Raw genomic sequence first — 27,687 nt, 5'->3', positions numbered from 1 at the left:
AGTGGTTTGTTATATCACACTTAAGTACACACTTTATAAAACAGTAGCTGGAAATATATATATTCTATTATACAAGTACAAACAGTGAATGCTCATTATCAGAGCAAATAGTGCTGGAACTTATTAACATACACCTTTGCAGTTAATGTGACTGAACTTTATAGGCGTGTCTGAAGAGAATTTACGGTTAGAATCACAGCTCAAAATGCAAATATATTTTACTCAATGAAAATCCCATCTGAAAAATTACATAAGTATGCATTTATGTTAAATAGGTCTAATTTTAGACAGAATTTAATGTAGGAAATTACAAAAAAAAATAAAAAAAAAGTCAAAGGTTTGGCAATATAATAAAAAAATATGGCAGGAAGTCATAACAGTTTTTACCATTTACATTAGTAAACGTGTTGTGTTATAAAAAAAAAAAAGCTGATGTTCCTTGGTCCATGTTCTGCTCAGTGAACTGTGATACATTTGTCACCGGTTACTTTTTGAATTCTCTTAATTCCAGAGAAATTTCAAAGCAATTTCTGATGAAGAATTTCCCAAACCATTTTCTTTCTGAAGTATGGCATGTGACGCTGCAATCAAAAAGAAAAGGGGGGGTGAATCTAATTATCTTAGCAATTATAAACTTGTTAAGAATAATGTCTTTGTCAACAGGGGTACTCTGAAACACTGCTTGGATACAGAATATCTAACTGAACCCAGTATTATATCTGCTTTTTAGTGCCAATTATGTGGAAAAAAGCATTACATTCTAGGATGGGACATTGTCTTAAGGGAATTGACAGGAACTGAAGATGGATGCTAGGAGAAAGATGGCGAAACAAATAAGGGAAAGCTTTAAGTAAGCAAAGACCCTTGAATGACTAGTGACATTTGGTGAAGTCAATAACACACAAAACATTTAAATAAAATAGCATTATTGGAGTGGGGATAAACATAGAAAACTGAAAATCTGTTAGACTGTATTGAAGTATTTTCATATTTGTTTTGCTGGATAATTTCCCAAAGACCAACAGGTTGGATGAAGAGAGTTAAATAGAATGGACTATACAGAGACATTACTTTAATATCTATTAAGAAAAATCAGAGTGAACAAAAAAAAATAAAAACCCACACACAGCACTATAACAAAAAGGGGATAACAGCAAGCAATGCTTTGAAATTACCTGGGTAAAGGTGATTGGCTTATCTTTGGTAATGTAGTCTGCATACTTGCAGGCAAACATTCCACAGTCACTCCCATTCATTTGTTGTGGGATTTCCTAAAAATCATTTAATTTAAGTAAGCATAACAAAGACACAGGTATAAATGTCACAAAAGCATACCTGATTGTTCTTTCAGGACAGAGTCCAACCATTTGTGTCAAAACATACTCCCTTTTTATCTAGGCTTTCTTGTTTTAGGTAATGTCTGTATGGAGAAAAAAAATTGATAAACTTGCTTGAACAACTACACATACACACACACACACACTTATATAATACTTAATAAGACTAATCTCCAAACTGCAAAGGATGAAAACATGCATTGCAAATTTGTTGACTATAACAGAGTGGGAGAATTTTTCTTAATTATCTATTGTTGACTACATTTTGCCTTCAACTCACTACAATTCAGAGTTTAGTAAATAAATCCAATAACCAAGCAGAAGGCCAGAATTTCACTATAGGAGATTGCAGAATTTGAAGTAGCAACTGAAAACTGGCAAGATGGAAGATTTCTACAAATCGATTTCTGGAATCATTAATAATTGCAATGTTCTATGAAAAACTTTTTATAAAAACAAAGTGAATGTAATAAGTACTTGGTTAAAATAAACAAATGTTTATAAATCAGGAGTACTTACAATAATATTCTGCAAGCTTCATTATTTAAACCACCCATGGAGTCATAATATGTGATGGACTTTTTCCTAAAATCTATCACCTGAAAGGGGAGAGAAAAATAAAATCAAAACAAAAACAAAAAATGTTTGATTTCCTCCTATAGATTAGACAAACACAATTAGAAAAAGTGATATACTGAATCAATATAGAACAGTTTAACAACTAGAACGCAATATACTTTTCATTCAAATGGGTGCATCTCTTTACTTACTGCTAAACACTAGTGATGTACCGAACTGTCCGCCGGCGAACAGTTCCCGGCGAACTTAGCGTGTTCGCGTTTGCCGCGGCGGGCGGACACATGCGCAGTTCGATCCGCCCCCTATTCGTCATCATTGGGCAAACTTTGACCCTGTGCCTCTCGGTCAGCAGACACATTCCAGCCAATCAGCAGCACTCCCTCCCTTCCACACCCTCCAACCTCCCTCCCAGCATCCATTTTCGATTCATTCTGAAGCTGCATGCTTAGTGAGAGGAGGGAAAGTTTAGCTGCTGCTGATTAGATAGGGAAATTGATAGCTAGGCTAGGGTATTCAGTGTCCACTACAATCCTGAAGGACTCATCTGATCTCTGCTGTAAGGACAGCACCCCAAAAAGCCCTTTTTAGGGCTATAACATCAGGCTGCTTTTTTTTCCTGTGTAATATAATTGCAGGTGCCTGCCTGCCAGCTTCTGTGTGAGGTTCACATTGGATACTGTGCCCACTTGCCCAGTGCCACCACTCATATCTGTTTTAACAATTGGTTAAGCTTTAGATTTAAAATAAATAATTTGTTTTCACTGTAATAGAAGAGCAGTTGCCTGCCTGCCAGCTTCTGTGTGAGGTTCACATTGGATACTGTGCCTACTTGCCCAGTGCCACCACTCATATCTGTTTTAACAATTGGTTAAGCTTTAGATTTAAAATAAATATTTTTTTTTCACTGTAATAGAAGAGCAGTTGCCTGCCTGCCAGCTTCTGTGTCAGGTTGGATGCCTTGCCAATTTGCACAGTCAGTGCCACCACTCATATCTGTTTTAACAATAGCTTAAGCATTAGATTTTAAAGAAATCATTTTTTTTCACTGTAATAGAAGAGCAGTTGCCTGCCTGCCAGCTTCTGTGTCAGGTTGGATGCCTTGCCCATTTGCACAGTCAGTGCCACCACTCATATCTGTTTTAACAATAGCTTAAGCTTTAGATTTTAAAGAAATCATTTTTTTCACTGTAATAGAAGATCAGTTAGTTGTCTGCAAGCGTCTGGGTGTCAGGCCTACTTCAGCGTGTGCTCTGCAGACCTGTGCCAGCGTGCTTTGACAGTTGTCAATCATATCTGGTGTCTCTTTAGCGTGCTTTTACAAAGAAAAAAGGTTTCCAGTGTAAGCTAATAGCAGCCAGTCAGTGTCCTTCAAGCGGCTCTGTCAGGCCTTCCTTCAGCGTGTGCCCTGCACAACCCTGCCAGCGTACTTTGACAGTTGCCACTCATATCTGGTGTCTCTATAGCGTGCTTTTACAACCAAAATTTTGTTTCCACTGTAATAGAAGAGCAGTTGCCTGCCTGCCAGCTTCTGTGTGAGGTTCACATTGGATACTGTGCCTACTTGCCCAGTGCCACCACTCATATCTGTTTTAACAATTGGTTAAGCTTTAGATTTAAAATAAATAATTTGTTTTCACTGTAATAGAAGAGCAGTTGCCTGCCTGCCAGCTTCTGTGTCAGGTTGGATGCCTTGCCCATTTGCACAGTCAGTGCCACCACTCATATCTGTTTTAACAATTGGTTAAGCTTTAGATTTTAAATAAATAATTTGTTTTCATTGTAATAGAAGAGCAGTTGCCTGCCTGCCAGCTTCTATGTGAGGTTCACATTGGATACTGTGCCTACTTGCCCAGTGCCACCACTCATATCTGTTTTAACAATAGCTTAAGCTTTAGATTTTAAAGAAATCATTTTTTTTCACTGTAATAGAAGAGCAGTTGCCTGCCTGCCAGCTTCTGTGTCAGGTTGGATGCCTTACCCATTTGCACAGTCAGTGCCACCACTCATATCTGTTTTAACAATAGCTTAAGCTTTAGATTTTAAAGAAATCTTTTTTTTTCACTGTAATAGAAGATCAGTTAGTTGTCTGCAAGCGTCTGGGTGTCAGGCCTACTTCAGCGTGTGCTCTGCAGACCTGTGCCAGCGTGCTTTGACAGTTGCCAATCATATCTGGTGTCTCTTTAGCGTGCTTTTACAAAGAAAAAAGGTTTCCAGTGTAAGCTAATAGCAGCCAGTCAGTGTCCTTCAAGCGGCTCTGTCAGGCCTTCCTTCAGCGTGTGCCCTGCACAACCCTGCCAGCGTACTTTGACAGTTGCCACTCATATCTGGTGTCTCTATAGCGTGCTTTTACAACCAAAATTTAGTTTCCACTGTAATAGAAGAGCAGTTGCCTGCCTGCCAGCTTCTGTGTGAGGTTCACATTGGATACTGTGCCTACTTGCCCAGTGCCACCACTCATATCTGTTTTAACAATTGGTTAAGCTTTAGATTTTAAATAAATAATTTGTTTTCATTGTAATAGAAGAGCAGTTGCCTGCCTGCCAGCTTCTGTGTGAGGTTCACATTGGATACTGTGCCTACTTGCCCAGTGCCACCACTCATATCTGTTTTAACAATAGCTTAAGCTTTAGATTTTAAAGAAATCATTTTTTTCACTGTAATAGAAGAGCAGTTGCCTGCCTGCCAGCTTCTGTGTCAGGTTGGATGCCTTGCCCATTTGCACAGTCAGTGCCACCACTCATATCTGTTTTAACAATAGCTTAAGCTTTAGATTGTAAAGAAATCATATTTTTTTCACTGTAATAGAAGATCAGTTAGTTGTCTGCAAGCGTCTGGGTGTCAGGCCTACTTCAGCGTGTGCTCTGCAGACCTGTGCCAGCATGCTTTGACAGTTGCCAATCATATCTGGTGTCTCTTTAGCGTGCTTTTACAAAGAAAAAAGGTTTCCAGTGTAAGCTAATAGCAGCCAGTCAGTGTCCTTCAAACGGCTCTGTCAGTCCTTCCTTCAGCGTGTGCTCTGCAGAACTGTTCCAGTGCACATTGCTAATCATATCTGGTGTCTCTATAGCGTGCTTTTAAAACCAAAATTTATTTTTCACTGTTATAGATTGAATAGCAGTTACTTGTCTTCAAGCGGGTGTCTCAGGCTTACAGTGTGTGCTCTGCAGAACTGTTCCAGTGCACATTGCCAATCATATCTGGTGTCTCTTTTTAGCGTGCTTTTAAAACCAAAATTTATTTTTCACTGTTATAGATTGAATAGCAGTTACTTGTCTTCAAGCGGCTCTGTCAGGCCTACAGTGTGTGCTCTGCAGAACTGTTCCAGTGCACATTGCCAATCATATCTGGTGTCTCTATAGCGTGCTTTTAAAACCAAAATGTATTTTTCACTGTTATAGATTGAATAGCAGTTACTTGTCTTCAAGCGGGTGTGTCAGTCCTTCCTTCAGCGTGTGCTCTGCAGAACTGTTCCAGTGCACATTGCCAATCATATCTGGTGTCTCTATAGCGTGCTTTTAAAACCAAAATTTATTTTTCACTGTTATAGATTGAATAGCAGTTACTTGTCTTCAAGCGGCTCTGTCAGGCCTACAGTGTGTGCTCTGCAGAACTGTTCCAGTGCACATTGCCAATCATATCTGGTGTCTCTATAGCGTGCTTTTAAAACCAAAATGTATTTTTCACTGTTATAGATTGAATAGCAGTTACTTGTCTTCAAGCGGGTGTGTCAGTCCTTCCTTCAGCGTGTGCTCTGCAGAACTGTTCCAGTGCACATTGCCAATCATATCTGGTGTCTCTATAGCGTGCTTTTAAAACCAAAATTTATTTTTCACTGTTATAGATTGAATAGCAGTTACTTGTCTTCAAGCGGCTCTGTCAGGCCTACAGTGTGTGCTCTGCAGAACTGTTCCAGTGCACATTGCCAATCATATCTGGTGTCTCTATAGCGTGCTTTTAAAACCAAAATTTATTTTTCACTGTTATAGATTGAATAGCAGTTACTTGTCTTCAAGCGGGTGTGTCAGTCCTTCCTTCAGCGTGTGCTCTGCAGAACTGTTCCAGTGCACATTGCCAATCATATCTGGTGTCTCTATAGCGTGCTTTTAAAACCAAAATTTATTTTTCACTGTTATAGATTGAATAGCAGTTACTTGTCTTCAAGCGGCTCTGTCAGGCCTTCCTTCAGCGTGTGCTCTGCAGAACTGTTCCAGTGCACATTGCCAATCATATCTGGTGTCTCTATAGCGTGCTTTTAAAACCAAAATTTATTTTACAATGTTATAGATTGAATAGCAGTTACTTGTCTTCAAGCGGGTGTGTCAGGCCTACAGTGTGTGCTCTGCAGAACTGTTACAGTTCACATTGCCAATCATATCTGGTCTCACAGTAGCTTGCACGCATAATACCACTAATACCAAAAAAAATGACAGGCAGAGGCAGGCCACCCCGCAGGGGCCGTCGTGGTCGTGGTGCTGTGATTCCCTTTTGCCCTAGAATAATGCCCAGTTTTCAGAAGCCACGTACCCTGAACTTGAAAAGTTCTGAGGACATAGTTGACTGGCTAACACAGGACACCCAATCTTGTACAGCCTCCGCTCGGAACCTTGACGCACCATCCTCCTCCAGCTTAGCTTCAGGCACCTCTCAAGATACCACTCACCCGCCTGCCGCCACCACCGAAACTAGCACCACAGCCGCTTTACTTGGTATGTCAGAGGAGTTATTCACACACCCGTTTGAAGAAATGAGTGATGCGCAACCATTATTGCTAGAGGATGTAGATAACAGGGATATGTCTCAGGCAGGCAGCATTAAACACATGGAGGTACGGTGTGATGATGATGTTCTACCCGCTGCTGCTTCCTTTTCTGAGTTGTCAGATACAAGCGAAGCAGTTGATGATGACGATGCGTCCATGGATGTCACGTGGGTGCCCACTCGGCAAGAAGAAGAACAGGACGAAAGTTCAGATGGGGAGACAGAGAGGAGGAGGAGACGAGTTGGAAGCAGGGGGGGGTCGTCGCAAGGAGCTAGTGGCACAGTCAGACAGCATGCATCGGCACCCGGGGTCAGCCCGACAGCACGCCAATCAACGCATGCTGTGTCCACCACCAGAATGCCGTCATTGCAGAGCTCAGCAGTGTGGCATTTTTTGTGTGTGTCTGCCTCTGACAACAACGATGCCATTTGCAACCTGTGCCAAAGGAAACTGAGTCGTGGGAGGTCCAACACCCACCTAGGTACAACTGCTTTGCGTAGGCACATGATCTCACATCACAAACGCCTATGGGATCAACACATGAGTACAAGCAGCACGCCTACTCTAAGCCGCCATCCTCCTCCTGGTCCAGCATCTTCAGCCACGTCAACCACTGCTGTCCTTCTTGCCCCCTCTCAACCATCCGCCACTCCGTCTCCCGCCTTGAGCAGTTCCCGCTCATCTGCCCACAGTCATGTGTCTGTCAAGGACATGTTTGAGCGTAAGAAGCCAATGTCACCAAGTCACCCCCTTGCCCAGCGTCTGACAGCTGGCTTGTCCGAACTATTATCCCGCCAGCTTTTACCATACAATCTGGTTGAGTCTGAGGCGTTCAAAAAATTTGTAGCTATTGGGACACCGCAGTGGAAGGTACCCGGCCGTAATTTCTTTTCACAAAAGGCAATCCCCAACTTGTACTCGATTGTGCAAAAGGAAGTCATGGCATGTCTGGCACACAGTGTTGGGGCAAGGGTCCATCTGACCACTGATACCTGGTCTGCAAAGCATGGTCAGGGCAGGTATATCACCTACACTGCGCATTGGGTAAACCTGCTGACGGCTGACAAGCAAGGAATGCGTGGCATTGCAGAGGAGTTGGTGACACCGCCACGAATTGCAGGCAGTCCTGCTGCCACCTCCTCTACTCCTCCTACTCCATCCTCTTCCATAACCTCCTCGGCTGAGTCCTCTTGTGCCGCTGCTTCTTGCTCCACATCAACGGCACCCCCCCAGCTCCCCAGGTACTATTCCACATCCCGGATACGGCAGTGTCACGCCGTCTTGGGTTTGACTTGCTTGAAAGCAGAGAGTCACACCGGACAAGCACTCCTGTCCGCCCTGAACGCACAGGTGGAAAAGTGGCTGACTCCGCAGCAACTGGATATCGGCAAAGTGGTGTGTGACAACGGAAAAAATTTGATAGCGGCATTGAAGTTGGGCAAGTTGACACATGTGCCGTGCATGGCACATGTGTGTAATCTGATCGTACAACGCTTTGTGCATAAGTACACAGGCTTACAGGACGTCCTGAAGCAGGCCAGGAAGGTGTGTGGCCATTTCAGGCGTTCCTACACGGCCATGGCTCACTTTGCCGATATCCAGCGGCGAAACAACATGCCAGTGAGGCGCTTGATTTGCGACAGCCCTACACGTTGGAATTCAACACTCCTAATGTTCGACCGCCTGCTCCAACAAGAAAAAGCTGTTAATGAATATTTGTATGACCGGGGTGCTAGGACAGCCTCTGGGGAGCTGGGAATTTTTTTGCCACGTTACTGGACGCTCATGCGCAATGCCTGTAGGCTCATGCGTCCTTTTGAGGAGGTGACAAACCTAGTCAGTCGCAACGAAGGCACCATCAGCGACATCATACCATTTGTTTTCTTCCTGGAGCGTGCCCTGCGAAGAGTGCTGGATCAGGCTGTAGATGAGCGTGAAGAGGAAGAGGAAGAGTTGTGGTCACCATCTCCACCAGAAACAGCCTTATCAGCATCGCTTGCTGGACCTGCGGCAACGCTGGAAGAGGATTGTGAGGAAGAGGAGTCAGAGGAGGATTGTAGCTTTGAGGAGGAGGAGGAGGAGCAAGACCAAACACAACAGGCATCCCAGGGTGCTCGTTGTCACCTATCTGGTACCCGTGGTGTTGTACGTGGCTGGGGGGAAGAACATACCTTCAATGACATCAGTGAGGAGGAGGAACGGGAAATGAGTAGCTCGGCATCCAACCTTGTGCAAATGGGGTCTTTCATGCTGTCCTGCCTGTTGAGGGACCCTCGTATAAAAAGGCTGAAGGAGAACGACCTGTACTGGGTGTCCACGCTACTAGACCCCCGGTATAAGCAGAAAGTGGCGGAAATGTTACCGAATTACAACAAGTCGGAAAGGATGCAGCATTTGCAAAATAAATTAAAAAGTATGCTTTACACAGCGTATAAGGGTGATGTCACAGCACAACGGGAATCTAACAGGGGGAGAGGTGGAAGTCATCCTCCTCCTCCTCCTCCTCCCACGACCACGCCGGCAAGGACAGGACGCTTTAAAGACGTGTTGTTGATGGAGGACATGCGGACCTTTTTAAGTCCTATGCATCGCCACAGCCCTTCGGGATCCACCCTCAGAGAGCGACTCGACCGACAGGTAGCAGACTACCTCGCCTTAACTGCAGATATCGACACTCTGAGGAGCGATGAACCCCTTGACTACTGGGTGTGCAGGCTTGACCTGTGGCCTGAGCTATCCCAATTTGCGATAGAACTTCTGGCCTGCCCCGCTTCAAGTGTCCTGTCAGAAAGGACCTTCAGTGCAGCAGGAGGTATTGTCACTGAGAAGAGAAGTCGCCTAGGTCAAAAAAGTCTAGATTACCTCACCTTTATTAAGATGAATGAGGGATGGATCCCGAAGGGACTGACACTGGGCGATACATTCGATTAAAAAAGGCCTGATGAGATGAGCTGCCTTGGGCTAAAAATGGTCCACACGCTGCTGTATTTTAGCTCTGAATGACGTTTGACTTGCGTGACTTATCCGCCACCAACTAGGGTTCAAGCCGCCATGTTTTAGGGCACTTTCTGCCTGTGAAACAAACATCAATTTTTCTGGCCGCTGCTACAGCAGCGGCTGCAACAATACTAATTTTTTCAGGCATGTGTACATGCCTAATTTTTAGGCCCACTAGTGCAGCACTGTGGCTTCAAAAACCAAACCAAAAAAAAATCCTCCAAGATGGCACCAATATACCAGTGGTCTAAGCATCTTCCCACCTTGGCCTAAAAAGGGGAGGTGATTCAACAATTAAAAATCTCTGCCATTTACACGTCCACTGATAGGAGACGCGGAAAGGTATTAAACTGATATGAACAATACTCCACTCCTATCAGTAGGTCCGTCCCATTGTGATTTATGCCCCCACCCACCGCGCAGGGATGGGGGCCAGGGGGGAGGAAAGTAGGCCCCCCCATTGTGATTTATCGCCCCCACCCACCGCGCAGGGGTGGGGGCCGAGGGGGGGAGGACAGTAGGTCCCCCCATTGTGATTTATGGCCCCCACCCACCGCGCAGGGGTTGGGGAGGACAGTAGCTCCCCCCAGTGTGTATCATGGGCTTTGAGGATAGGTGTCAATCCATACCTGCCAAGTGACCCTATGTAGGGGTAACAGTCCCTATTCTGCTCTGTGTCAGTGTGTATCATGGTCTCTGTGGACGGGGAACAGTCTCTATTCTGCTCTGTGTCAGTGTGTATCATGGACTCTGTGGACAGGGAGCAGTCCCTATTCTGCTCTATGTCAGTGTGTATCAGGGGTTTTGAGGACAGGTGTCAATCCATATCTGCCAAGTGACCCTATGTAGGGGGAACAGTCCCTATTCTGCTCTGTGTCAGTGTGTATCATGGTCTCTGTGGACGGTGAACAGTCTCTATTCTGCTCTGTGTCAGTGTGTATCATGGTCTCTGTGGACAGGGAACAGTCTCTATTCTGCTCTGTGTCAGTGTGTATCAAGGGTTTTGAGGACAGGTGTCAATCCATATCTGCCAAGTGACCCTATGTAGGGGTAACAGTCCCTATTCTGCTCTGTGTCAGTGTGTATCATGGTCTCTGTGGACGGGGAACAGTCTCTATTCTGCTCTGTGTCAGTGTGTATCAGGGGTTTTGAGGACAGGTGTCAATCCATATCTGCCAAGTGACCCTATGTAGGGGGAACAGTCCCTATTCTGCTCTGTGTCAGTGTGTATCATGGTCTCTGTGGACGGTGAACAGTCTCTATTCTGCTCTGTGTCAGTGTGTATCATGGTCTCTGTGGACAGGGAACAGTCTCTATTCTGCTCTGTTTCAGTGTGTATCAGGGGTTTTGAGGACAGGTGTCAATCCATATCTTATAGAAAACGGTACATGCAGTGATAACACCACAAATAAATCAGTAAATGAATAAAAAAGAAGAGTAGCAGCTACACACCCACTCTAGCGACTTGATGAGTTATATACTCAGAAATGGAAAATAGGGTGTGTGCGCTTAAGATTATAAAACTAGATAAATAGTATAAAAATTATCAAAAATAATTTATTAATTAAGTAAAAAATAAATCAGCAAAGGACTAATTCCGATCACCACTGTTATACCTTAACCGGACAATTAAATACAAAAATCTCATAAAACAGAATAACAAAAAAAAATAAAAAAAAGGCAAAAAATGTATCCATAAACTAACTGCACTGAATGGCCAAAAAGATGGAATAACCTCAATATAAAGAATATATATATAGAGGTCCGATCACTAAGTGAAGGTAGGGTGGATACAAAAAAAAAAAAAAAGGCAAAAAAAAAAAAAGCAAAAAAATTATATACCAATAAACACAATAGTAATAATAAATGGGAAAAAATATATATCTGTCCTCGGTGTGGGCCCCCACCTGAGGTAGATATAACCAGAAGATGAATAAATGAGATATATAAAAATAAAAGACAAGAGACAAGAAACAATAATACTAAGTGAAATAATATAAAATGAAAAAAACCAGTAATTGTCCGGAAGTCCTCCCTGGGTAGGCAGAATAAAGGTGATGTTGGGCGGATCAAAGAGCAACCAGATGAACCCTCGTTATGGGAACTCCAACTCTCTCACACTGCGGTCGGGATCTTCAAAAAAGACCACAGTGGAGGTGAAGCCGTGAAGATGGACAAAGTAGGTGCAGAGTGGTACAGCAACCGCCCAGACAGCAACCAGCAGATAGAAACCGCGGTCGGTATTTTCAAAAAAGACCGCGGTATTCAGCCAAAGATGAAGACAGGACGTCAAACCCAGGGGAAATGGAAAGAAAGGAACAGCCAGCAGCCCACAGATCAACGCGTTTCGTCCCAAACTGTGGGACTTTATCAAGATCAGTACTTGTGCCTAGATCACCACCCAGGGTTTAAATACCTGCTCAAGATAAAACCAGCAGGTGAACCCCGGAGTGGATAATTATCAGTAATCAAGCTACATCAGTGAAACCTGTTAAACATAGAACAGGTGCTAATGATACATACACTAAACTGACAGTTTAACACACAGGTAAACAGTTTAACAAATTAGTTCCACACAATCTGATTTAACATTAGCATATAAACAAAATTTTTTTAGCGAATTATTTCCACACAATCTGATTTAATATTAACATATAAAGCTCCATTAAAACTATACACATAATATAAAAGAAATTTATAATAAATTCTATTAGACAGCAAAAATCTAGGTCAGGGGAAAAAAAACATCTCCATACAAAGAGAATGCAGTGCAGATGCCCCCTATATTATTGTTACATCTCAATAATATAGCTATATAATTTTCCTCAATGAACCAACTAGATATAGAAAAGGGACCTCAAACTAAAAAAGTTCTATCTCCTCGTTTAGGCCATTGGGTGTGAGGGAGTCTAACCTAAAAATCCATAAGGACTCAGCCCTGATCAGGTGTCTTTTCCTAATAGCAAAATCCCTAGTGGGAGGTATAAACTCTATTCCCATCACTTTAATAGATGCCGGGTCACTATTATGAAACAACTCAAAATGTCGAGCAACCGAAGATCTCCTATCTTTGTTCAATATAGCCAGTCTATGCTCTCTAAATCTAGATTTCAGGGGTCTGGTGGTCTGTCCCACATAATGCTGATTACACGGACAAATCAAAAGGTATACAACAAAGGGGGTACTACATGTAATCCTATGGTTAACCACAAAAGTTTCTTCTCCCCTATATGATTTAAAGGTGGACGTATTATGACAAATAAACCCACAGGTCAGGCATCTGCTCCGCCCGCAACGTAAATTGTTGACACCATTCTTACTAGTAGCTGGCCCCTCCACATTGTCCCTTAGTTTAGAGGGGGCTAATATATTTTTCAGGTTTGGGGCTCTCCTAAAGGTAATCTTCGGGAGTTCTGGAATACTAAAACAAAGTAAAGGGTCCTTTCTAAGGATAGGCCAGTATTTATAAACGACACTAATAATATCATCATAACATTTGTTGAAAACCGTAGTAAAGACAGGAGAAATCCCCACCCCCACATCCTTAGTACTGATATTGTATTTAGCTCTCCTCTTTTGTGGACAGTTATATTCATCCAAAAGGTTAAGGATAAGTTCGTGATTGTTACTGTGTGACACCCTAATCAAGTGTGACTCTTTATCAAGTGGCCCTACCCTATTCTTTAAATGGCCTAACGGAGGGACAAGGTCCTCTCTATTTAGTGTCCCTGCCCTCAAATAAGCCCGTCTGATCTGCTCAGCTGGATACGCTTTTTCTATGAAGCGACGACATAAAACGAGTGACTCTCTCTCATAGTCCATAAGGGAGGAACAATTGCGCCTTAACCTATAGAATTGTCCAGAAGGGATATTTTGGATCCAAGTGGGATGGTGGCCACTATCAGCATGGAGATATCCATTAACGTCAACACTCTTTTGGAAGGTCCTAGTTAGAACTCTCCCCTGAAAACCAGTCAGGGTGAGATCAAGAAAATCAATGGTGGACAAATGTCTATGGTAAGTAAAGGTAAGTCCCCATAAATTATCATTTAGGTAGGAGATAAAATCTTCTAATTCTTCCCAACCCCCCCTCCAAATGATAAGGATGTCGTCAATGAACCTGCGATAGAAGGCGAGTCGCCCCCTCCAATGCGAATTTTCCAAAATCATGGTGCTCTCCCAGAGGCCCATGAACAAATTGGCATAGGATGGGGCGAAACTCGCCCCCATCGCAGTCCCCTTGGTTTGTAGATAAAAAACTTCATCAAATTCAAAATAATTATGCTTTAAGATAAATTCTGTGAATTTCAAAATAAAATCAGCCTGTAATTCCGGTAATAGAGGATCAGATGAGAGATAATATGAAATAGCTCTGAGGCCAAGAGCATGATCAATATTAGTGTAGAGTGAAACTACATCAATGGTGGCCCAACAATAATAATCTTGCCACTCAACCTCTTCCATAAGGGACAGGACATGACCTGTATCCTTAATAAAGGAAGGTAGATGGGGAACATACCTCTGAAGGTGGAAATCAACCCATTTAGAAATGGGAGCTATAAGGGAACCTATACCAGAAATGATGGGATGACCTGGCGGTCGAGTGAGGGATTTATGGACCTTGGGCAGATGGTAAAAAATGGGTATGTTACACTGTGCGGCCAAAAAGAAACCCTTTTCCTTCTTATCTATACATCCACTAGAGAAAGCTAATTCTATAAGGACTCTCAACTCCTTTTCATATTGCTTCGTAGGGTCATTCTTTAAAACCCGATAATATTCTCTGTTACCCAAAATATTCATAGCTTCCTCAATGTAATCATTCCTATTTAACAAAACAATTCCACCTCCCTTATCCGCCCCTTTGATAATAAGATCAGGGTTATTCTTAAGACTCTTAATGGCTAATAGCTCCTGCTGGTTAAGATTATTAGAACTATTTTTCGATTTGTTAATAGCGCCACAGCGCAAACATAAATCCTTAAACTCCTTCAAGACCAAATCGTAAAACAATTGAATAAACTGTCCCTTATCAGCCTGTGGATAGAAAGTAGAGGGGGCCTTCAACCCCGATGAGATGTTAGCTTCAACGATACGCATAACATCCATCTCCAGTGATGGCAAATCCTGCTCCTCCAATAGAGAAAAAAGGTTATGGAAAACAATTTTATCTTGTGGATTATGGAACATCCTTGGACATTCTGTGGTACCCACAGTTTGCTTAATATTAAATGACCTCAGAATCGTGAGCTTCCTCACAAAATAATTAAGATCTTTAAAAAGTTCGAATATCTTAGGTAGTCTATCAGGTGAAAATTTCAACCCTTTATTCAGGAGAGACATCTCCCCGGGGTTAAGGGTGTGCGAGGATAGATTAAAAATGCCTTTGATTACAGGCACCTCACTTTGGACGGGCTGTCTACCACATCCTCTGCTTCCTCTAGTACTGCACCCCTTTTTTTGGAAAGAGCAGCCTTGAATAATGGAAAGGTCTTTGCTGCCCCAGCTGGAGCTATCTCTAAAAAATCCTCTTGTTCCGAGTTACCCCTGTTCATCCTATTAAGGGACGTCTTAGGTCTGGCACCCAACTCTTGTGTAGGTGGGAACCTTGCCTCAGACGTCACTTGGTTCCTAGATGTGAAACGGGAACCATCAGTTACAGGAATAAAATTAGGGTTATCAGACCTAGTCTGTTTAGTATGCTTATTTGGTCGTGGAGAGCTATAAAATCTCCCATCATTAGCCCTCTTCCTATACACAGGCTGTAAGGGGTGCTCCCTCCACGAGTTGCTCCTCGCTACTTCTGCATAGGTTTTCTGTTTGACCCCTGACCGTTTATTAAATGCCATTTTGGGACCTGGCGGGGTGCTATCAGTGGTGTTAAAGATCGCACGCCTCCTGTCACCAAATGATTGCCTGAGTCTTTTCTTACGCTGCCAACTCCTCACCTGTCCTGTCTGATAGTCCTTTTTATCCCTTAAAAATTTCTTATTTTTCTGGAGCATTATATCCTTCTCAAATTTAATCAGGCGTTGATTGATAACATCATCCAGTTTAGAGATCTCAGCCGTGTTCTGGGTAGAGCCAATTTGTTTTTGAAGATCATCAATCTTCTTCTCTGTAATCACCAATCTTGATTCCCTATATTTAACCAGGATATTCATTAATATCAAGGAGCAAGAGTCAAGTGCTCCCAGCCATTCTTGTTCCAATAAAATGTTATCTTCAAAGAACGGTTTTTTATCAAACCTCAATCCTCTAGGGATGAACTTGTTTTCTATATACTTATTTAGAAGGACACTGTCCCACCAATCTTTCATTTCATTCTTCAAATTTTTCTCCAAATCATAAAATAATTTGCGTATATCAGCCTCATCTGAACAACCAGTAACACCAGAAACATGATCATTTTCTAGGGTAAAGGTTTTTCTCCTCTCAAATCTGTCATTAATGCTATTCAGGCTCATAATAGTTATTTAAATTAAAACACCAATTAAAAGCTGTCTAAATAGGTACCACACCAACTGCGCTATTAAAGAACAAAAAAACTTATAGAAAACGGTACATGCAGTGATAACACCACAAATAAATCAGTAAATGAATAAAAAAGAAGAGTAGCAGCTACACACCCACTCTAGCGACTTGATGAGTTATATACTCAGAAATGGAAAATAGGGTGTGTGCGCTTAAGATTATAAAACTAGATAAATAGTATAAAAATTATCAAAAATAATTTATTAATTAAGTAAAAAATAAATCAGCAAAGGACTAATTCCGATCACCACTGTTATACCTTAACCGGACAATTAAATACAAAAATCTCATAAAACAGAATAACAAAAAAATAAATAAAAAAAAGGCAAAAAATGTATCCACAAACTAACTGCACTGAATGGCCAAAAAGATGGAATAACCTCAATATAAAGAATATATATATAGAGGTCCGATCACTAAGTGAAGGTAGGGTGGATACAAAAAAAAAAAAAAAAGGCAAAAAAAAGCAAAAAAATTATATACCAATAAACACAATAGTAATAATAAATGGGAAAAAATATATATCTGTCCTCGGTGTGGGCCCCCACCTGAGGTAGATATAACCAGAAGATGAATAAATGAGATATATAAAAATAAAAGACAAGAGACAAGAAACAATAATACTAAGTGAAATAATATAAAATGAAAAAAACCAGTAATTGTCCGGAAGTCCTCCCTGGGTAGGCAGAATAAAGGTGATGTTGGGCGGATCAAAGAGCAACCAGATGAACCCTCGTTATGGGAACTCCAACTCTCTCACACTGCGGTCGGGATCTTCAAAAAAGACCACAGTGGAGGTGAAGCCGTGAAGATGGACAAAGTAGGTGCAGAGTGGTACAGCAACCGCCCAGACAGCAACCAGCAGATAGAAACCGCGGTCGGTATTTTCAAAAAAGACCGCGGTATTCAGCCAAAGATGAAGACAGGACGTCAAACCCAGGGGAAATGGAAAGAAAGGAACAGCCAGCAGCCCACAGATCAACGCGTTTCGTCCCAAACTGTGGGACTTTATGTCAATCCATATCTGCCAAGTGACCCTATGTAGGGGTAACAGTCCCTATTCTGCTCTATGTCAGTGTGTATCATGGTCTCTGTGGACAGGGAACAGTCTCTATTCTGCTTTGTGTCAGTGTGTATCATGGTCTCTGTGGACGGTGAACAGTCTCTATTCTGCTCTGTTTCAATGTGTATCATGGTCTCTGTGGACAGGGAACAGTCTCTATTCTGCTCTGTGTCAGTGTGTATCAGGGGTTTTGAGGACAGGTGTCAATCCATATCTGCCTAGTGACCCTATGTAGGAGGAACAGTCCCTATTCTGCTCTGTGTCAGTGTGTATCAGGGGTTTTGAGGACAGGTGTCAATCCATATCTGCCAAGTGACCCTATGTAGGAGGAACAGTCCCTATTCTGCTCTGTGTCAGTGTGTATCAGGGGTTTTGAGGACAGGTGTCAATCCATATCTGCCAAGTGACCCTATGTAGGGGGAACAGTCCCTATTCTGCTCTGTGTCAGTGTGTATCAGGGGTTTTGAGGACAGGTGTCAATCCATATCTGCCAAGTGACCCTATGTAGGGGTAACAGTCCCTATTCTGCTCTGTGTCAGTGTGTATCATGGTCTCTGTGGACGGGGAACAGTCTCTATTCTGCTCTGTGTCAGTGTGTATCAGGGGTTTTGAGGACAGGTGTCAATCCATATCTGCCAAGTGACCCTATGTAGGGGGAACAGTCCCTATTCTGCTCTGTGTCAGTGTGTATCATGGTCTCTGTGGACGGTGAACAGTCTCTATTCTGCTCTGTGTCAGTGTGTATCATGGTCTCTGTGGACAGGGAACAGTCTCTATTCTGCTTTGTGTCAGTGTGTATCATGGTCTCTGTGGACGGTGAACAGTCTCTATTCTGCTCTGTTTCAGTGTGTATCATGGTCTCTGTGGACAGGGAACAGTCTCTATTCTGCTCTGTGTCAGTGTGTATCAGGGGTTTTGAGGACAGGTGTCAATCCATATCTGCCTAGTGACCCTATGTAGGAGGAACAGTCCCTATTCTGCTCTGTGTCAGTGTGTATCAGGGGTTTTGAGGACAGGTGTCAATCCATATCTGCCAAGTGACCCTATGTAGGAGGAACAGTCCCTATTCTGCTCTGTGTCAGTGTGTATCAGGGGTTTTGAGGACAGGTGTCAATCCATATCTGCCAAGTGACCCTATGTAGGGGGAACAGTCCCTATTCTGCTCTGTGTCAGTGTGTATCAGGGGTTTTGAGGACAGGTGTCAATCCATATCTGCCAAGTGACCCTATGTAGGAGGAACAGTCCCTATTCTGCTCTGTGTCAGTGTGTATCAGGGCTTTTGAGGACAGGTGTCAATCCATATCTGCCAAGTGACCCTATGTAGGGGGAACAGTCCCTATTCTGCTCTGTGTCAGTGTGTATCAGGGGTTTTGAGGACAGGTGTCAATCCATATCTGCCAAGTGACCCTATGTAGGAGGAACAGTCCCTATTCTGCTCTGTGTCAGTGTGTATCAGGGGTTTTGAGGACAGGTGTCAATCCATATCTGCCAAGTGACCCTATGTAGGGGGAACAGTCCCTATTCTGCTCTGTGTCAGTGTGTATCAGGGGTTTTGAGGACAGGTGTCAATCCATATCTGCCAAGTGACCCTATGTAGGGGGAACAGTCTCTATTCTGCTCTGTGTCAGTGTGTATCAGGGCATGGCTTTGAGGACAGGTGTCAATGTTAGGTGATTTCTGCCCTTTATGGATTAAAAGCAGACTCTGCATCAACTGTGCAATTTTCCATGGGAGTTTTGCCATGGATCCCCCTCCGGCATGCCACAGTCCAGGTGTTAGTCCCCTTGAAACAACTTTTCCATCACTTTTGTGGCCAGAAAGAGTCCCTGTGGGTTTTAAAATTCGCCTGCCCATTGAAGTCAATGGCGGTTCGCACGGTTCGCCGGTTCGCGAACATTTGCGGAAGTTCGCGTTCGCCGTTCGCGACCCGAAAATTTCGGGTTCGCGACAACACTACTAAACACCAATGAACTCCAAGGTGAACTGGAACCAATATAATGTTCATTGAGAATATGTCCACCTTTTTTGTCCATCTTTTAACAGCTATATAGCCATTTTTCAACTTGGGATAAAAGAATGTGTTGAATGCATGGACCGTGGGCAAACACTTTTTCTTGCTTCTTTACACCAAAAGATTCATATAAAAATTTATAATCTGCATGTAGAGAGTGAAAAGTGACAGATTGTACTTTATAATACTTAAACAAATTGAAAGATATAAAGCATGGTTCGTCAACCTGGTCCCTACCGCCCACTAGTGGGCGTTTCAGGATTCCAGGTGGGCGGTAGGGATTTCCAGGTTGATCGGGCGGGCGGGTGTGAGCCGGCGGTACCCGTGCGACTGGGTACCGCCGTGACCATTTGCGGCTCCGGCCCGCCCGGTAAACCGCCGGGGCCGCCTTCCAAAGTGTCCATCGGGTGGCCCATGCTGTCAGGGCCACCCGATGGATGCGGATTGTAAGGGGGCCCGGTCAGCGCTGGGCGCTTTAACAGCGCGACCGGGCCCCCTGTGATGACATCAGAGCTGGGAGGAAGTGATTCCCCGGTCACTCCTCCCAGCTAACACTGAGAGCCGCGCGGGAGGAACACCAGGGAGTCAGAGTGGGAACTCTGACTCCCATCCACCTGAGCCACCACTGGACCCCAGGGAAAGTCACCCTCCTGCACCTTAAAGGTAGGAAACAGGAGGGTGACTTAAATATAATGTGTGTGTGTGTGTGTCTTTGTAGGTATGTCTTGTGTGTGTCTGTCTGTATGTGTCTTTGTATGTATGTCTTGTGTGTGTATGTGTCTGTCTGTGTATATGTGTGTGTGTGTCTGTATGTGTCTTTGTATGTATGTCTTGTGTGTGTGTCTGTCTGTGTATATATGTGTGTGTGTGTCTGTATGTGTCTTTGTATGTATGTCTTGTGTGTGTGTATGTGTCTGCCTGTGTATATATTTGTGTGTGTGTGTCTGTATGTATGTGTGTCTTGTCTTTGTATGTATGTGTCATTGTATGTGTGTCTTGTGTCTGCATGTGTGTGTGTCTATGTATGTCTGCATGTGTGTGTGCATGTCTGTGTGTCTGTTTGTATGTATGTGTCTTGTGTGTGTGTGCCTGTCTGTGTCTTTGTGTGTGTATGTATGTGTGTCTTGTGTGTCTGTATATGTGCCTGTCTGTGTCTGTATGTATGTCTTGTGTGTGTCGTATGTGTGTCTGTATGTGTCTTGTGTGTGTCTATGTGTCTGTCTGTATGTATGTGTGTTTTGTCTTTGTATGTATGTGTCATTGTTTGTGTGTCTGCATGTGTGTGTGTCTATGTATGTCTTATGTGTGTGTGCATGTCTGTTTGTATGTGTGCCTGTCTGTTTGTATGTATATGCTGCGAGACTAAATATTTGATATCTGGTTCGATTTTCGTAAGGAACAAACGAAGGTCTCTTTCAGTGATATTCAGACGACTTCTCTGTTTGCGCATAATATGATTTCTCATTTGTGCGTCAGCTCATCTCCTCTCCCTCCTCAATTCCCCTCCCCACCTTTTTTTCCCCTTTTTTCTATTTTTTAACCATCCTTATAGCAATGCCCAGTAGGAAGGCTGAGCTAGGTAGCCCACTTACTATAGTCCACTATAACATACAGACACACACATACAGACACACACACACAGGACACACACACACAAGACACACACACAAGACACACACACAAGACACACACACAAGACACACACACAGGACACACACACAGGACACACACACACAGGACATACACACACACAGGACACACACACACACAGGGCACACATACAAAGACATAGACAGGCACACATACGTGTGTGTATGTGTGCCTGTCTGTGTCTTTGTATGTGTGCCTGTCTGTGTCTTTGTGTGTGTGTCTTTGTGTGTGTGTCCTGTGTGTGTGTCTGTATGTTATAGTGGACTATAGTAAGTGGGCTACCTAGCTCAGCCTTCCTACTGGGCATTGCTATAAGGACGGTTAAAAAATAGAAAAAAAGGGGAATAAAAGGTGGGGAGGGGAATTGAGGAGGGAGAGGAGATGAGCTGACGCACAAATGAGAAATCATATTATGCGCAAACAGAGAAGTCGTCTGAATATCACTGAAAGAGACCTTTGTTTGTTCCTTACGAAAATCGAACCAGATATCAAATATTTAGTCTCGCAGCATCAACCTCAAGGATCTCATTAATCACTAGTAAAGGTAATTTCAATTTACTTTATTGTTTTCTCATTAAACGTTATAAAGTTAAAAACCTTATAAACCTGCATTAAGTAGAAATAAAAAGATAAATGTACGTACATTTATTTTTTTAAAAAACACCCCCCTTTCTTAAAAATATTCTGCATTTGCGCGAAAACTGGTGGGCGGTAAGGAAATTTTTTCAACCAAAAAGATGCATTAGTGGGCGGTAGGTAGAAAAAGGTTGACTACCACTGATATAAAGCAATATAAAGATCTGTTTAAATTAGAAAAATTTAAGCTTAGGATTTTAATCTTTTAGTTTGACCCCTCCCCTCCAAAAAATAAATAAAAATAAATAAAAAACACACAAAACACACTACTACACAGTTAAAATACATACCTCATCATTTAGCCAGTTCAGATTATTCAGTGTCATAATGTCCTTACGGGTAATTGCTAAACGAAAGGCTTCACTTAAAGTTTGATCTTGGCTGCCACCAAAAAATGCACGTTTTATTTCTCGATCCATTTCCTAATAAACAAAATAAGTGGTTATGGCTAAAACAGCTTTAAAAAATGGTTACATTGAATATGCCTACACACACACATCTGTTCAGAACAGTGGGAGAGGGATCTAGGCGAGGAACTGGAGGGAATAGAGTGGCAGGAGATATGGGAGGCCAACCACACAGCCTCTATAGGCGTTACATTACAGGAACAAGCTGTTAAATCAATGCTAGGGTGGTACACAACTGCGGTCACAAGATATACCACATGAAACAGACACCAACAGATGTGTACTGGAGAGGGTGCAGTATGAAGGGAACGTATATCCACATGTGGTGGGCATGCCCACAGATAGCACAATTGTGGCAAAAGGTTAGAGACTTGGTAACTCAGGTACTAGCCAGGGCCCCTCCCCTGGACCCGTGGATATACCTCCTGAGTAGGACCACAGACAGGTGGACTAGAAACGAACAGAAACTTATACACAAAATAACCCTCGCAGCTAGGAAAGCGATGGCCTCCGATTGTCTTAAACCTACCACACCGTCAATAGCGGGGGTCCTTAACAGAATACGGGAAGTCCACCTAATGGATGACCTCACAGCAAGACTTAAGGGGACCCAAAAAACATTTCAGAAAATATGGGCACCATGGGAGGATAGCCCCCTGTGCTGAGGGACATCGATTTCCCTCCCCCCCCCCCCCGCCTATCCTCACAAGACAGAATAACAGAGCACAATTCCCCAGCAGCCTTTTGTACCACCACCACCACCTCTCTCATCTTTCTCTATCTCACTTTTCTATTACTGTTCTTCTCCTCAAGGTTAACAAATTCAGGGGGCGGAACAAACTGAGTACTGGTATAAGAAAGAGAAAAAGGAAAGAGACGCGGAATCTCAAAGTCTATGACAAATATCGCATGACACAGATCATAAGTAATCAAACAGGGACATAACAACCAGTGGGAAACACATCTACGTTGATGTAGCGTCTCATTTCACTTGATCAGTAATATAAGAAGCGCTGTTAATCTCTTAGAAAGGACAAAAATGTTGACAAGAGGTAACTTGATTGTGTAAATAACACGACATTAGTCAGGAGCACTCAGACATAAATCAGGGTAAATTGAAGCGTTAAAAGGTGCTGCAAGTGTTACTTTTTATCATGCTTATAATGATATAAAATATGTTTATTTTCACATATGTTCTGTACAGGGCCGGACTGGGAAAAAAATTAGGCCCGGGCATTTTTCAATCAGAGCGGCCCCCTAAGAAGGGGGCGGGGCCAGAGAGGGTGTGTTTTGTCATCACTAATGACAAGCACGCCCCCTCTCAAAGTGAGCATGTTAGTTCAATGCGCAGAGCCCCACTAAAGAGCTCTGGCATTAGAAAAAGGCCCTGAATTTGTTCTGCGCAGCGCAAGCAAATTTAATAACATGCTTGCGCTGTGTTTGCTTTTAAATTGTCTCTGGTATCTCCACAAGTGGGATACCAGAGGACAAAAGGGCCAGGAAAGTGTATGGTGCATGTGTTTGGAGCCTGCTTGAGGGATTGTGTGTGTGTAGAGTGTGGTGTGGTATTGTGTAAATAGGTCAATTTCATTTGTGTTTGTGGTATAATATGTGTGGCTAGGGGCTGTAGAGAGTGTGTTTATAGGGAGCATAGTGTTATAGGGGATGTAGCGAGTGTGTGCATACGGGTTGAAGTGTGTGTGTATAGGTGACGTAGTGTGTGTAGGGGTTGTAGAGAGGGTGTGTTTAGAGAATGTTGTATGTGTTTGCTGACAAGGAATGTAGTGTGTGTGTAGGAGATCTACTGTGTAAAGGACCCAGAGTGTGTATAGGATTGTGTGTGTGTGTGTGTGTGTGTAGAGGATTAAGAGTGCATATAGGGTAAGGGATCTAGCGTGCATCTGGAGTGTGTGTGTATGTAAGAGGGGTGCTGTGTGTGAGGGTGTTTTTATGTGCCGTCACATTCTAGGTTTCTAATTTTCTTAGTCTGTTAACTCACTGAGGGTTATTTTATTTATATATATATATATGTAGTAAGGCCTTTTGGCCTGTGTTTGTGGGAGGGGCGTATGACACACCCCTTCCCTACTTAAGGGACACCCCTTACCTGGCTCCATACCTTCGAGGTCAGCGTTGCATCCTGAATCCACTTCCGGTTCACGGACGGCGCCATCTTGCTTTCGGAAACTCCGCATTTTTTCTTCAGTGTTAGCTGTGTCCAGGAACTCCTTACAGGTCTTTCCACGGCCAGCCTCGCACAAAAACCCGGTCTTCTTCGCTGATTGAGTCCCCAGGACTTCTAAAACGTAAGTCCGTCGCCCGGATTAATTCCCACGGCGTCGCAATCATTATTCAGCCTTACTTTACGGCCACACGCTTTACGGCCAAGTCTCAGGCGAATTTAACCCTCCGGTGTCCGGAAACCAATGTACTGAGTATGTAGCATTCAGATGCTTTGCTTCTCTCCCTCCTTCACTTCAGTTTTGCTATTTACCATGTTATAAGACTTTTTAGTGTCTGATATTAGTATTATCCGTTTTAAATATGCTGTTTATAGTTCATTGAGTACACAGTCTGTAGTTTATATACATATAATGATCAGAGCATACACTTCCTAATTTGTGCTTTCATATTCATTAATTATACTTAGGTTAGGGCTCTCTGTATTATTAGATCTTGATATTAATCTTGGTATACATATACATAGTCTTGCTTGATTAAACTTTACATTATGTTGTGTACCTTACACCAGCACTTAGAGAATTTTGTTTGCAACAACGGGTTTTGTTCCTGTTACAACACACCATGTACACTTCTATTACATGGTGTCACGACAGTGACCCCTTCACGCAGAGTGCAACCTAACTATAGAACGTATACCGGACCTTAGAATGGCCGGGCTCACGTTAGAGTAGTCAAATGGGATAGCCAGAGGTCAAGGGATAACAGAAGACGGAATAACGATTAACAAGCCAAAGTACAGGGAACCAGAGAGTAGAATAGTCAAATAGAGTAGCCAGAAGTCAAATACCAGGAGAGAATACCAATAAACATAAAGAGCACTATGGGAACTAGCAAGAACCACACTAGGGCGTCTTACTGCTGTCAAGACAGCCCTTTTATAGTGTGGTGTGTTTTGCTTTAAAACCACGCCCCCAAAAGGTCCGGGTGCGTGGTTGCGTCATGATTCTGTCGGCTTCCAGCCGACGGCAGTGGCGCGCATGCGCCGAAGTTAGAAATTCCGCTCTGAGTGAGCGGCCGGCGTCAGAGGTGCCGTGCCGCTCAGTGAAGGAGGATGCTGTACTGCGTGGGTCCGAGGATGACAGGTAAGGTATCGTGACAGTACCCCCCCCACAAGGACCGCCCCCAGGGCGGTTAGAACGCCTCCTTTCAAATAAACGAATCAGGCGGGGGGCGTGCACATCAGAAGCGTCCACCCACGAACGATCCTCAGGTCCATAACCCTTCCAGTCTAAAAGGTATTGAAGTTTACCCCTAGAAAAACGAGAATCCAAAATAGACCTAACCTCATATTCGTTTTGTCCCTCCACAACTTCAGGAAGAGGAGGAGGGGTATTACGAGTAAACCGATTACAAATTAATGGTTTGAGAAGTGAGACATGGAACGAATTCGGTATTTTCATATTAGAGGGCAAACGAAGACTGTAACAAACAGGGTTGATACGCTTGAGAACCTGAAATGGACCAATGAATCTGGGAGCGAATTTCATAGATGGGACCTTAAGTCTAATGTTACGGGTACTTAACCACACTTTATCCCCGATCATGAACGTGGGAGCAGGTTTCCGATGCCTATCCGCATTGGCTTTGTACACACTAGCCCTTTGAGTCAATATTTGTTTAACCCCTAACCAAGTCTCCCTCATGTTCCTAACGGAGTCATCTACACTTGGCACTCCGGTAGAATGAATGGAACTCGGTAAAGTTGTAGGATTAAACCCATAATTAATAAAAAACGGGCTGTGTAAAGTGGATTCATGGATATGATGATTGTGAGCAAATTCTGCCCATGGTAACAGGTCCGCCCAGTCATCTTGATGAACCGAAGTGAAACAACGGATGTATTGTTCCAGGCATTGGTTCATCCTTTCTGTAACCCCATTAGATTGGGGATGATAAGAAGAGGAAAGGTTAAGGTTGATACCTAACTGTCCACAAAATGATTTCCAGAAACGAGAAATAAATTGAGGCCCTCTATCAGAGACAATATCTTGGGGTACCCCATGTAAACGGACCACTTCTTTTATAAATATATACGCCAGTTCAGATGATGTAGGTAATTTATAAAGAGGAACCAAATGAGACATCTTGGAGAATCTGTCAATTATCGTTAATACGACAGTGTAGTTCTTAGAAGGGGGTAGGTCTACTACGAAATCCATAGCAATACTTGACCATGGAGTCTCTGGAACAGGTAAGGGCATAAGGAGTCCTATAGGACGACCCTTAGGTGATTTTGTAGTGGAACAAATATTACAAGCAAGGACAAACTCACGCACATCCTTTTTGTAGGAAGGCCACCAGAATCGTTCCGCCAGCAATGATGTGGTTTTATGTATCCCTTGATGCCCTGCCATTTTGGAGTCATGCATGAGGGATAATACTTTATTCCGATAGGTTAATGGCACATATAGTTTTCCTTGAGGAACAGTCAAGGTAGTACGATCTTGGAATGTAGAGATCTCCTCTATTAATCCCGATGAGACTTTAGCAAAGACAGTTGCTACAATACGATTATGAGGGATTAAAGAGGACATAACTTCATTGGAGGAAGTAACAGGTTCATATTGGCGGGATAGAGCATCCGCCTTAGTATTTTTTGACCCTGGCCTGTATGTAACAACATAATTGAAACGATTGAGGTATAAAGACCAACGTACTTGTCTGTCAGACATTTTCTTGGCTTCACTGAAGTAAGAGAGGTTTTTATGATCTGTAAAAATGGTAACAGGGATGGGTGACCCTTCAAGCAAGTATCGCCATTCTTTAAGGGCAGAAATAATTGCCAACAACTCTCTCTCCCCTATATCGTATCTCTTCTCAGTTTCCGTTAATTTTTTTGAAAAAAACCCACAAGGATGCAATGGTTGATCATCCGAAGGTCTTTGAGATAGTATTGCTCCTATCCCTGACTCGGATGCATCTACTTCCAGTATGAAAGGACGAGAAGGATCAGGGTGTCTTAATACTGGTGCTGAGGAAAAGGCTTCTTTCAATAAATCAAAAGCTCTTTTAGCTTCAGTACACCATTCCCTGTGATTTCTTCCCTTCTTAGTCATAGCAGTAATAGGGGCTGTTATTGAAGAGAATCCTTTTATGAATTTTCTATAGTAATTGGCAAACCCCAGGAAGCGTTGGATTGCTTTGAGTCCAACTGGTAAGGGCCATTGCTGAATGGCTTCTAACTTTTTCGGCTCCATTTGGAAACCCGTACTAGAAATGATATATCCCAGGAAATGCACTTCTTCCTTGTGGAACAAACATTTCTCCAATTTACAATAGAGACCATTCTCTAATAACCTTGAAAGAACCAATCTGACATGTTCATAGTGTTCGTTTATGTTTTTAGAATAAATCAGGATATCATCCAAATATACGATTACAAACATTTGTAAAAAGTCTCGCAACACATCATTGATGAAGTCCTGAAAGACTGCTGGAGCGTTGCATAAGCCGAAGGGCATAACTCGATA

The 27,687-nt window shown here is 43.1% G+C and overlaps 1 protein-coding gene across 1 annotated transcript in view; it reads right to left on the bottom strand.

Annotated features, from left to right (window-relative positions):
- Window positions 1-419: 419 nt before the first annotated feature.
- Window positions 420-27,687, bottom strand: part of LOC134576590 (sentrin-specific protease 1-like) — a gene marked incomplete at its 5' end in the record, with an annotated part of 48,645 nt that continues 21,377 nt past the window's right edge. Inside the window, 6 exon segments of the mRNA XM_063435401.1 lie at window positions 420-581; window positions 1,176-1,271; window positions 1,336-1,420; window positions 1,857-1,936; window positions 19,224-19,424; window positions 21,857-21,988. Coding sequence (XP_063291471.1) covers window positions 519-581; window positions 1,176-1,271; window positions 1,336-1,420; window positions 1,857-1,936; window positions 19,224-19,424; window positions 21,857-21,988 — 657 coding nt within the window.

This window comes from Pelobates fuscus, chromosome 1 (assembly GCF_036172605.1).
Source record: "Pelobates fuscus isolate aPelFus1 chromosome 1, aPelFus1.pri, whole genome shotgun sequence".
NCBI classification, from domain to species: Eukaryota; Metazoa; Chordata; class Amphibia; order Anura; family Pelobatidae; genus Pelobates; species Pelobates fuscus.
Note: the sequence above shows the minus strand (reverse complement) of the source record. Positions and strands in the feature narration are given on the sequence as shown.